Source organism: Copadichromis virginalis, linkage group LG5 (assembly GCF_057382275.1).
Source record: "Copadichromis virginalis isolate Kocher_CV1m ecotype Utaka linkage group LG5, C_Virginalis_male_GT1.1, whole genome shotgun sequence".
NCBI lineage: Eukaryota > Metazoa > Chordata > Actinopteri > Cichliformes > Cichlidae > Copadichromis > Copadichromis virginalis.
Genome location: NC_140622.1, coordinates 34,433,375 through 34,446,238, shown reverse-complemented (window position 1 = coordinate 34,446,238; position 12,864 = coordinate 34,433,375). Strand labels below are relative to the sequence as shown.

Below are 12,864 nucleotides of genomic sequence, written 5' to 3'. Positions count from 1 at the left end.
GGATCTGTGGGGTTTTCCTATTTAACACAAACTGCTGCACCATTAAAATCACAGACGAGGGATGTGTGATTGATAATGCTGTCGATTCAAAAAGCTTGAGTACTGACTCTTATCTGTATGTTACCACCCACATAAACATTGTTCCAAAATGGCACAAATCCCTACGGCAATGGCACTCCCAAACAACACATAACAAAACACTGGTTTTAAGAAACAGGACTGCAACTGCCACCAGACTGCCAAGAAAGAATGAAGGAGAGAATAAGTTCAGTCCATAGCAGACACCACAGGAAACCCTCAGCTGCAACTGGATCGCCTACACAATATTAGCCATAACATTCTGGTGACTAGTGCATATTTATGTAAGCATATCAACAAAATGAAAGAGTTGCGCTTTTCCCTGTAACACTTGATGTTTGCGTGACTTTCTGCTGTAGTTTTGTTGCCGATGTGACTCACACATCTGTGGTGGTGGTACAAATACCACCACCACAGCTGCATAGCGCTTTGGCCAGTGTGCCAACTCCTCGGTGCAGCCAGAGATGGGGCTGAATACTATGGCTCTGTTGTTCACCACAACAACTGGCATGTTGTTAAGTTAGATAATCATTTAGAAAGATTGTCAAGCACACTTGAGATCACATAAACATGCATGCTGATTTAATCAGATCTGAGTAGCAGATAAAAAAACAACAATGAAAAACTTTGCACTACGACAAGTAAGGAAAACTTTCAAACTTACTGTTTGCTTTTGCCATTAAATTTATTTTGTGTTAGAGCAAGAAATGCATTTCTTAAGATATTAATTATAACATTCGGCAGTAAGAAAAGCTTCAGCACCAATGTAACTGAGGCATGTTAAGACTGTTTTCTCACAGTTGTCAGTGTATAATTTCTTCTTTTGTTCTTGTTGTCTATTATTTTTAGATGTTATTTAAATTTAGCACTCGATAAGCCAAGTTGCTTTTGTGTACATGTTCTAGTGCTGTTTAAGCCAAATTGTTAACTACTCAGTGAGTGCACACGAATTAGATGTCAGTGTAACATTTGTAGATGTGTTTGCTACACTTATGTCAATGTAGCAAATGTAATCAGGTAAATAGAATGCAATGATTTGCAAATCTCAAACTCACATTTTATTCACAACAGAAAATAAAAAACATAGCAAATGTGTAAACTGAGAAAATGTACAAATTTAAAATAAAATGTGGTCATTTTGAATCTGACAGCAAAAACATGTCACAGCCTTGTCCCAAGCAAGTTGTGACAGGGCCGTGTTTACCACGGTGTACCAACTCGTCTTCCTTTAACGGTCCATACAAGTCTGGAACTTGTTTCTGTAACCTCTGTATTTGCACTTCTTTGGATAATAGAGGTTTAACCTGCATTTGTGGATGACACAGTGAACTGTGTTGAGAGACGATGGTTTCTAGAGGTGTTCCTGAGTACATGCAGGCAATATCTATGACCGTTATGTTTTTAATGTCGTCCCGATGAGTTTACTGATGATCACATGATTCCAGTACTGATTTTCATTTTTGTCCCTTGGACACAGATTTCTTCAGATTCTCTCAATCTTTTGATGATGGTATATTACTTTCTGGTAAAATTTCAGAATGCTGATCATCAATTTGTGGATGCAGTGTTTTCCAGATTGTTGAATTTCTGTTCCTACTGCTTTGTGTTTTTTAGTCTTACGTTTGCACTTCCTTTGCTGTCGTGATCCCAAATTATTTGAACGATGCTGCTGCCAGCAAATTCAAAATGAAAAAGTAAAATACCTCATTTTAAGCATGTAATGCCTTTTCTGTGTTCCATTGTGAATAAAATATAGATTTATGAGATTTGCAAATCACTTCTGTCCATCTTTATTTATAACACGTACACATCCCAACTTTTTTTGGACTTGGGGTTGTATACACTGGAGTCTAATGCAACATCAAGTAAGGAACAGACTTTGCTTGGTGAATATTTTCAAAGAGCTGCTGATGTGTGCTTCTTTCATTTTTCATTGCCTGTAGCTAAAGTGAAAGGGCAAAGTGAAATAAGCTTCATGTTGACTGAGAGATCCCAGAAGCTGTGATATCGGAGCCCACCAGATGTCAGTCCCAGGTGAGCTAAGGCTTCAGGCTTTACTGGGAATGAGCAAGAGCGCCTGCACCCTGACCAAAGCCAAAACCCTTTGGACCAAAGTTCTTTGCATAGCAACCTGTAAAGGAAATTAAAATGAATGAGAAATCCTGTGCATAATTTGTATATAGAATATAGAACTAATGCTGGAATTATGAGCTTGATAAGGATATCAACATTTAAGCATATAAAATATTAACTATATACTGGGAAATTATAATTTTATTGCTGTTTGTCAAGGGTTTACTACGAATGCACTTAGAAGTTTTTTTTAGAACTGAGAAAGGCCTATAGTGGACCATTTTGCAATGCATAAACGTGTTAGTGCTTTCTGATGGAAGACGGAAGGAATGTGTGGGAAAACATATTCTTAATTGTCTACTGAAATGTTCCTGTTATTAATGAATATCGCACAAAGTGTTGGATTGGCCTCATTGATCATTGAATATTGGATTGGCCTTACAGTCGTAAAATCAATTAGGCCTGTCATTAGAATTGGTGTTAATTAAAAAAAAAATTAAAAAAAATGAATGCATAAATTTAATGAAATCTTGGTCAATGTGTCAGAGCTGCTGCCATTTGAGCATCTGTCTCAAGTAATTTGGCAGTGGACATGCAGTTCAACTCAAACATACCAGAGATATCATAGTGATTTTCAATGTTATTTTGTCTTTTTACTCAGTTGAGTGACTTTGAACAGACAGATGGGAAGTGTTTAATATGCTTTATTATTTTGTCAGTTATAAACTGACATGTCAGTTTATGTCTTTATTTGGTAATTAAAATATGGTAATATAATATAAATGTACTATACACTTATTACACAAGAAAAAATGGCATTTTCTATATTTAATCAGTTTGAACCCGGGGATATTTTTGTCTTTTAGATAATACTTTTATACACAAACCTTTACAGTAGATCTCCCCATCTCTATCAGCAAGGGTTGTGGACTCCAGTCCTTTTCCACATTTGGCACAGCGAAAACAGCTCTTATGCCATGACTGAAGAGACATGGAAGAAATGTTTTAAATCGTCATCTACTTTTATTTTGAAACAAGACTGCACATTGAGACTGCAGCTTTTCTCTTTCTTACATTGCCTCCCCCAATAACCTTCTCTGCTGCATACACTGTTTTCCCACAGCGTGGACACACATCTGAGCCTCCTGCTTTCTGGGCAAACTTGGAGGAGTTGGGGTTATTTGTGGGGCGATGAGGAGCTTGCCTGCCATTAGAAGAGAAAGAGGGGGGGGGGGGGGGAAAAAAAAAGCTTTTCATATGGAATTAAGAAAAAAAAAAAATCAATGTATTTCTTTCCTCGTACTCATCTGTCATTTAAGCTTTAAATACAGAACCTGAAGAGGTTTGGTGTGTTTTATTATATCATGTGGTAAATCAAACATACATAAAATATTAGTCTTTGTTTTGATTATAGAGTTCTTTGTTATATATCTGAATGTTTCAGCAGTTAAAGAAAGGAGGAAGTTGTTTTTCTCACACTTCAGGCTTGATTCCAAGACCCTCTCCTGTATCCATACTCAGCGTGCCAGCTCCACCTCCGTAGCCATAGCCTTTTGGCCCATATTTCTTGCCATAGCAGGATTTGCAGTAGATCTCATCCACATGAACAGCCACAGTTGTGCTGTCCAAGTTTTTCTTACACACCACTTAAAACAGAGATAAAGGGAGAAAAACAAATATACACATAGTTTTCTTTCGTTAGTTCTCAAGCATCTACAGCACGAGCTTATCTTTCAAAAGCAGTCACCCACCACAAGCCGCCATTTTTTTTAAAAAACAGATGTTTAGCTGTGGCATACCCACAAAGTCTGTGTGACAGAAGGGAATGGTGTACACCACAGTGGCAGTCTCAGATAAATACTGCTCAGTGTTTGAGACTGAGTGTGTGTACCTTCCTTCGCCATAAAAGGAAGCCCAAGTATTTGTCACATGTTTGCAGTGGATCCAAATAAGGACTGAGATGTCTTAGTGAAAAGCTGTGGATGCTCACTTTACTCCTGTGATGCCAAATACTCTGCATTCCCGCCGGGCACTTCTTATGATTTAAAGAAGTTGTTGATCAAATGATTCGGATTACCTTAAGTTCTCAATACTTACTGCACAGAAAACAGGATTTATGCCAGCTCTTTCCCTCACACTGCACTTCCTCAGCAAAGTAGACAGGTTTCTGGCAGCAGCCACACTTATTTCCTCCCCCTAAAGGCATTCTGCAAACACACAGGAGAGCTGCTTATGTATATTTCTCATCCATTGTATATATAATGTTCAGATCATTCTTGGTCAGACAGAGGCCTTCTGCAGCACTTGAGGCTAGATACAACAATTCCTATAAAAGGAGAAGCACCAGTTTTCTCTGATATATTGCTCTTTCTTCTGTTTTCCAGTTTAAGCCTGCTGGGTTGAGTGGATAACAGAAGGGCTGTTCAGACCTTATTGTAAAATGCAAAGTATCTTGCATTTTTTAGATAGCACTAAACCAGCTTACTCAGATAAAATGACGTGAGGCTCTGTATAAACACCACATCAATATCGCTCTGGGTTTCAAAAATTCAAAGCATTTTAATGGCAAACACACTATGTGACATTTCAGATATGCCTGGCTCGTGCTATCATACACAGAGAAATCAAATAATCTACTTTTAATTTGTTTTGTAGTCACAACAGCATTGTTAACAACTTTTGATGATCCAACATTGTTTTGTTTTTTTATGTATAGTTAATTATTTCTAATCACACATAAAATTGTCTCAAAAAATGAAAGTTTGTTTGAAGGTATTTTTAGATATTAAACAGCAGTTATTTCTTATTGGATGCCAGTGCTACTGATGCTCAGGAAAAGCCTCTTGACTATTTCTAAATTGTATGTCTATCAGTGCTTCTTTTACGTTATTATATTTACTCCCAATTTAAAAAAACAAAAACAAAAAAACCCCAAACATTTCAATTTCAAGTAAAACTTCCATCGTGCATTTATTGCTTGCACAAAGTAAAGACAAATTTGTGCTGCAGCGTGAAATTGTATGATTAAGTGCTGAGATATAAAAAATTATTCAGATTTATCTTACCCGTAACAAGTCAAAGCGACGCTCCTCTCAGTGGGTGTTTGATGAAACAGTGAGACAGCTGAGCTGAGAAGAGACACTTGTTAGCAGAGAAACAGAGGGAGGCCCATGTTGAAGTGAGGGAGGAGCTGTGACAAAAAGACACGGAGGGAGAGAGATGCAGGGAGGAAGAGGAGGAGGAAGATAATGAGTAGTTATCGAGAGATGGGAGAGAGAAGGAATGAAGATTCACTGTCGTGGCATGTGTTTTATATTGTGTTCTTGAATCAAATTGCTAAATGTCTGCAACTTGTAAGTTTGCACACTCGTTGTCCCAAGTGGTAAGAAGAGGTAAAAGGTTGAATTTTGAGAGCTTTGAGAATTGAAAACTGATGTAAATATTAGATAAACATCATTTAATGACTTATTTTTAAACACACACACACATGGTCAAAGCAACAGAGAGACAGGGCTTATATTGTTTGCACATGTGCAGAGGAGGAATAGTAGGTATTATGGGTAAAGGATGTTGAATATGGAGCTGCCAGGCAAGAGAGAATGATTAAGACCTCATAGAAGGATGAATGTGGTGATGGAGGAAATGCAGAGGGGTGGTGTGACAGAAGATGGTCCTGAGGATAGAGTGAGATGGAAGCAGATGAGCTGTTGTTGACCCCTAAAGGGAGCACCTGAAAGAAGAACAAGAGGAAGAAAGGCAGGGCAATGGAAATGCTTTTATTTTTCAAACAATGTATTTCGAAGTACGTTACATAAGCAAAGAAAATCATTAGAATATAAAAAGACTGAATAAAATTCTGAGAAAACTAAGCAAGATATAAAGTACATCCTCCACAAGTCCCAGTGACAAAAAATATATGTTTTAGGTTTACCTTCTTTGTAACCATAGAAGTAAGATTGCACTAGAGAAACCAACAATTAAATGGCACAAAAGAGCAGCAGAACTTTTCATTTAGCTGTGTGATTTGGCAGGAATAAAGAAACCCATTAGAAATATTTATGAACCTTTTTTTTTAAAAAAAAAAATAAAAAAAATGAAATCCATTTGTCTGCCATGTTGTAGCTGAGAGCAGCTTTAATTGTTTTGGTTCTGACTTTAGATGAGAGCATTACTATTATTCTTCAGGGAGAAAGTCATTTGTGTTTGTTTAAATGGGAACCGATATGGAGATTACAGCCGATGCAAGGAGAGAAGTAAAAGCCAGCAGATAGTGATGCTGTGCCTTTCTCCCTCCTTCTAAGCCCTCCAGGCTCTTCACCATCATACGAAGAGACAATGATGAACTCAAGAAGCCTATTTATAGCCTGCCATTGGCTAACACTAGCCCTCTGTTTCTGCTCTGTGGACATCCGCCTTGGCTAGTTGTAGAGTATGTGTACATGTGATTAGGCTCATGACAGAGAGGGAAACAAGAGGAAGAGAGGGGTGGAGTGACAGCTACTCAATGGATTAATCCAGAGGAAGAGCACAGACTGAGAGGGAAAGCATGATAAGAGGCAGTGACGGAGCTGGGCTGTGGTCCATCCATCAGTGTGTGGAGGAGCAGTGATTGCTCTTGAAGTCTCATGGAGGAATTTGGTCCTATTTTAAAAACAAAACAAAACACCTGACTTAAATCCAGCACTTCTTTGCTAATGATCTTGCTTTTGGCAACATTTCTTGGAGAAGCTTTGCCAGTTATCAGGTGAGGAGGAAGAGGTGAGCTGACTTCACACTGAGAATGTGTTTGTGTTGTGTTGGTGTGTTTGGCTGGATACACAGCAGTGTTTCGTATTCAACTGATTGATATTCATAGTTTGGTTCATGTTGTCATGTGTTACTTCTGCCAAAACAACCTCATGTAGCCTAATTTTTTCCAATTTTTCACTGGTTGTTTTTGTGTTTGTTTTCATTTCACTACTTAAGATTAAACTGTTTAGTTGAGGAATCTATAAAAGTAATCTGTCATTTTAGAAGCAAAATGCCCCAAATTTACACAGCTGAGCTTCTCTAATGAGAGTACTTTCTGGTTTTATTTCACCTTATATCTTTAGTTTAAACAAGCGCTTTAATATGTTACCTTCACCTTTATAAATTTTTATGGCAAGTTTTTACTTCTTGCTGACCTTTTCCACACCATTTAATCAAACAGAGAAAAAGGAAAAAGACATTAAAAAAAGAAAAGGAAATAATAAACAATATTGTTTAGTAATTTTCTGATTAACTTCCTTAAATATTGCATTTAAGGATCAGACTGATGCACAAGTCATTGGTTGCACTAGGCGCCCTTTTCGGCACATTGAAAAGTGTATTGAATTTGAACTTTTTAGCAGTAAACCTGTTCTCCCTCCATTCTGAATCTCTATTATTTTGTGTGAGAAAGCAAAAATAGCTTTTCAAACACAAGTAGCCAAAAGTGTTTGCAATGTTTTGTCTAATGTCATTAGAGCAGATTAGGATGGAAAAATATAACCGTGATTTGTTCAGCAAAAACCTTGGATGCATTTAGGGTGGGGTGGGAATGAGATAATTGTGTTTAGAGGGATTTTTGGCAGGATTTCAGCACTGAACAATTCTCTCTGATTCAGGGAGCAGCAGTTTGATGTTTTACTGAATCCATTGCAAAGTCCTGCTTTGCAGCACGCACTGTGGCCATAATGAGAGGCGTAGAGACGTAGCTACACGAATTAGCCAGCAGAGGTCACATATGGGCAGAGCTTATGTTTGAGACACACCCGTTTTTCTGTCTGTGTTATATGTGCTGTGTGCTGATGCAAAAGGTGACAAGGCTTATTATCTGACGCAGCATATGCAAGCATCAGAGTGTGAAGTGCACAGTTAATAAGACGATGAAGGACTTTTTTTTATCATTGCAGTTCACTTGAGATGTTTGTACCTGCTTGTAATACTACTGATTGTTTATCTTGCCACCTTTAATTAAGCTGTGACTATGTTCAGCCCTGTGCGAGGGATCTTATAATGTAGATAGTAATTTGCATCTCTCAAGGTCAGACAGCAAACGTGTGGAGTATCTGTGCAGCGTGAGGATTAATTACAGTTTTCTGAAAATTTCTGCGTCCAGCCAGTGCACATCTTTGACTGTAATCCTCACTTATCTCCTGTTTAAGACTCAGACACAGAGGACATAGGGGTCTAATTTCTAAACTGCCACAGTCTATAATCTCCCCTTGTGAACTTAAGTCATCCTGCAGAGCGATTTAACTTCAAGGGCAGGCAATTTTCTCAAATGTGCGAGAATTATGGCGTACCCCACCATCAAATCACTCATTGCCCTCTGTCTTCACACCCGTTTGAAGTGTGTAGTTTCATTGCTTTCAGCACAGGTTAATTTTAGTTATATTCCACTACATGTCCTTAGCCTGCACATATTCAACCTTGTAAGCTGATCATATGACTCGCTTTCTAATATTTGGTTGTACCACACAGAGAGGGGTGTCTTAGTCACAGTTTGTAATCCCAGCCTTAAATATTATGAGGAAAAAAATGTGTGAACCCATGCTGTCACCATATCATCGCTCCTCCTGTCATTCTTTTTTTTTTTCCTGAGCTGACACCTCTGAGCCGGCTTCCTTTGGCCCAGATTCTCAGTAGGGGTCGTGCTGCCTGTGCCCCGTAGGCAGCCAACTACAAACATGCATTGACAATTCAAATTAGTCCAGTTCACTGGCTCTAGCTGTGACTCAGGACATTGAGCGCCAGGCAGAAAAGATGCATACGCAATCCGCCAAGCTATGCAGTGACAGAAAGCGCCAGAGATTACTAAGTGCAGAATATGAGGCTGTTTTATGAGTGTTTCACCAGGTATATGACCCAGTTTAAGCTCAGCACTTTTGTTCAGAAAGACTTGGACTGGAACGGTGCCAGGTCCATTTGCAAGTCAGAGAGAGAGATCGCCTGGTAGCTAAGTAGTCCCATCCACAGGCACCAGCAGCAGCTGAGGATGTGTCTAGAGTATTGTTATGCAAGCGGGAAGAGAGCAGTCCCACTTTGATCCAGGCATCGGACAGAGGCTGAGATGCTTCAGAGCTGGAAGCTGCTTCTTTGGTGTTCTGGGTATTTGCATACCGGACAGTAGACTTCCACAGGACTTTGAGCACATGGGCTGCAACGAGGATGGACTGATGGAGGTCTGGAGATATTGCTCATCACTCAGCATCCACATGTTCTGAGCTTGTTAGCATTTCATTAAGTTTTGTCAGCGTCAATTATAGGTAAGTTTGGGTTTCTTGCTTAATAAATAGAGAAAACAATGTCCGTTTAATAATCCGTTATAATAAAAATAGACTAGCAAGAAATAAATTATTTTGAATTAAACTGGACTTGAAATCATTTCGTTAATACTAGCTTTTTATTTCCTGTTCTCTCTAAACATCTCAGTTGAATGATTCTACTACCATAAGTGCATTTTGATGTAGTATTTGTTGAGCATGCGAGGAATCGGCACACACAGTCCTTTAACAGCAGTGTCCTGTGGAGAGATTTCTATCATGTGTATGACAAAAAAGAAAAAGAGCCTGAGGGGAATAGGACACAGTCAAACAGCTCAACTAATTCCTGCAAAGATTTTTATTGTCCGTGCCTTGTACAGGGAGTCATATGCCTAGCAAATGTCTGGGATATACTGCTGACTCATAACTGTTTGTGCTGGAGGCTACTTCTGCGTCAGGCTCATCCATATCACTGCTAATCTACTAAGTTTACACTGAGCTCCAGTAGCCTGTGATTATTCGTGATTTGGTTTTTGATGTCCTCATCAAAGACTGAATCAATATGAGCTCTTGTTTCAGTGCTGGAAGACAAGACTTCCTTTGAAATTTAAAGAGTTTTAGTTTTAAGGAGGGAAAAATAATGAAATATATCATTTTATCAAGTCCGTGTGCTAATATGTTGTGTGATTTTTAATGGCTGCTTCAATGCCAATAGGCCTAGATTCAGCAGAGTATTTAGCAGCCCAAAATTCAAGATATTTCTTTGAGAGGCTGATATAAATTCAAATATTGGGTTTATTGCACTGAGCTCATTGAGTTCTTTTCATTGACCAGTAATCCAACTGAAAGAAAATATCTTTATAACTGTTTACAGCTTTTCATCTCCAAATGGCCAAAACTCAGCTACAGTTTCAATGGCAGATTAAAACAAAAACAAGCAAACAAACAACTTCTCAGATGTTTAATGGTTTCCCAAATGATATAGAAAAACTCCTCCACAATGCAGTGGAAAACAAAGAAATTCCTGGAGACTCTGTGAGGTGGTTGTGTAAGCTACATGCTGCACTCATCATGCTAACGTACTGTGTGCATGCTGGCACTTCCACTATGCTGATGTTTAGAAGGTAAGCTTCAGTATCTTAGTGTAAAGTGTTAGATTGCTAACATTATGGGAATAACATTAGTTGGGCAAGAATACGATGAGGATTATGAATCCTGAAATTACTGGGAGTCAAACTGCTGTCTGGTAAGAATGTGCCTATCTGTGTAACATCAATGTGATGTTTAGAGGGATAAAAAAACCAAGAAAAAAGCATGCTCTATCAGCACTTTTTTTTTTTCTTTCAATTTGGTACTTGGTAGTGCTTTTCCGCAGACACATGCTGGTCTGTACTAAACAGAACTGAAGTGCCATTCAACGTGAGCATGCACTAATGCATACAGTGCAAACCATAAAGTAATTCAATTCTACAAAGGGAGTCCATACATGGGGCTTGGCATAACACTATAACACTAATGGTGGGTGATGTCATTCTAAATAAAACAGATCTAACATGTATGCAACGTGAACTTAACTAATTTCAGAGTTGCTGGATTATCATGACACAACACAGAAACAGTCGTCTCTGGTGAGACATTTATTATGGTGATTTTTATAAAATGTAGCTAAGGGCATATTTTAGCCTCTTCCCGGGAGTACCCATCATGTACAAGACTTTCAGACCTGCTGCATTTGCAGATGCCTTGTAGTTTCCTTTTCATCATCCTGTCAAAAGAAGTAGCAGTGTAGGCATTCTGGTCAGTGAGCTACTGAACACTAAAATAGCTCATTTTGAGTTACAAATACCATCAATAACAACGACAGTTGTGGTGTAACAACACACGCATGCACAATGACGTTATGATGGGATGTTTTCAAATGCTGGAGACCATGATGTTCAAAGGGAGATTTATTTATTTATTTTCCCTTCTTGTAAATGCCACGTCTCAGAGCGTCCTGAATCCTGTGTGTGTGTGTGTGTGTGTGTGTGTGTGTGGGGGGTTTGGAAAATCTCGTCCGCAGACACGCTCCAGTAGCAGACATGTTCCACCTTGGCTAACCGAAAATGACATGTATGCCGGCTTTGGAAAACTTGATACATATTTTATGTGTTCCCTATAAAGCTGTTATATAATAATGGGTGTTCAGAATAAACCTTTGTCAGAGCTCAGACATGACAAGGGGTGACTTCTCCCATTTTGTGCATGTTCTAGCTTTATGTTGTTTATGCAGGGTCAGTGATGGCTGCCAGGGGAAGCATGTCAAAGATGGCAATCGTGGGCTGCTTCTGAGTGACAATGTCAGGCTGAGCTGTGCACTCACATACGGTTTTTCTGGATCATTTTTATGTAAATGGCGTGGCGGAAAGATTAATGCATGTCATGACTCATTCTAATTGCTTTTTGTTAAAGTGTACACATATAAAAATAAACAAATGATTGTTTTGACTAAGAAAACCTCCAGGAAGAGCAGCGCCTCAGTTTTAAGTCTTCTGGTTACAATTTATGTCGCTGTTGTCAGCTGCTGAGTGACATGTTGCAGGCACGCTGACATTTCAGCGCAGTTGCCCCCCATTCTTCCCCTATTCTTCCATCAGAATCTGCTCAGCTGAGCAGATTCTGATGGAAGAGCATTTTTGGTGTACTGTTAGTGAAAACAGTATGCATATTAACCTAGGGAGGTTCAAATTCTTTATTAAGCATTCACAGGACGCCACATTGCTGGATGTGTGAACTGTGTTGAACATCTGGCAGCTGTGGAGGTCTCTTGCTGGCAGGTATGTGGCTGAAGTGTTTTAAGTTAAACAGTATCACCAGTTTCTGGGAAAAGAACACAAACTCTGAACCCCACATGTGCAGTAGCACTGGGACAATGCATTATAAGAGAGAACTGTATAACAAAAGCACGACTGTTTCACTATTTTTTTGTGTTTCACGTGGAAACCTTAGCTGTTTGTGGAAAAGGTCAGTTTGCTGACTTGACAGGCTTCAGCTAGGATTATGTTAAGACCCTACTAGGAGGAAAGCTCAGCCTTGTTTTAATCTGGACTGATAACACTGCAAGATTAAGAGGGTTAAAATTTCCATGAGTTTTTGTTCACCAGTGTTAATGTACACAGTTTTCACTGCAACTTTGTAAACTGTTGTAAGCAGTTTATTCCTTTCTGGCTAAAGGTGTGTTGTAGTTAAGCGAATTCTTAAATGAATGACAACTGCCATACATGTATCATAGTGAAGCACCTTGTCGTACGGTACAATTTTCAAGTTTGTGTCAAGAGAAAGGAAAAGAAAGCCCTGGCTTTACTCTGCCTTTCATTTTACTGCTGGCTATTGTGACAAGCTGATTGTGGTGACAGCTTTCGGGAATGGCATGAGCAGATGCTCAGTCGGTCATATCAGATGTGAC

General features: G+C 39.0%; 1 protein-coding gene across 1 annotated transcript; it reads right to left on the bottom strand.

Moving 5' to 3' along the window:
* Nucleotides 1-638: 638 nt before the first annotated feature.
* csrp1b (cysteine and glycine-rich protein 1b) lies at nt 639-5,301 on the bottom strand. The gene is made up of 6 exons (XM_085457488.1): nt 5,217-5,301; nt 4,249-4,358; nt 3,629-3,797; nt 3,226-3,355; nt 3,039-3,132; nt 639-2,209 (listed from the first exon to the last, which is right to left on the bottom strand). Exons 2-6 carry the CDS (start codon nt 4,355-4,357, stop codon nt 2,133-2,135), a joined length of 579 nt encoding a protein of 192 aa, XP_085313614.1. The 5' UTR covers nt 4,358; nt 5,217-5,301; the 3' UTR covers nt 639-2,132.
* Nucleotides 5,302-12,864: the final 7,563 nt, after the last annotated feature.

Coding starts and splice junctions, on each gene's coding strand:
- csrp1b (XM_085457488.1), bottom strand. CDS start 4,357: ATGCCTTTAGGGGGAGGAAATAAGTGTGGCTGCTGCCAGAAACCTGTC. Junction 3,133..3,225: donor AGGTTATTGGGGGAGGCAAT/GTAAGAAAGAGA, acceptor ATGTCTCTTCAG/TCATGGCATAAGAGCTGTTT. Junction 2,210..3,038: donor TGGGGAGATCTACTGTAAAG/GTTTGTGTATAA, acceptor TTTCCTTTACAG/GTTGCTATGCAAAGAACTTT.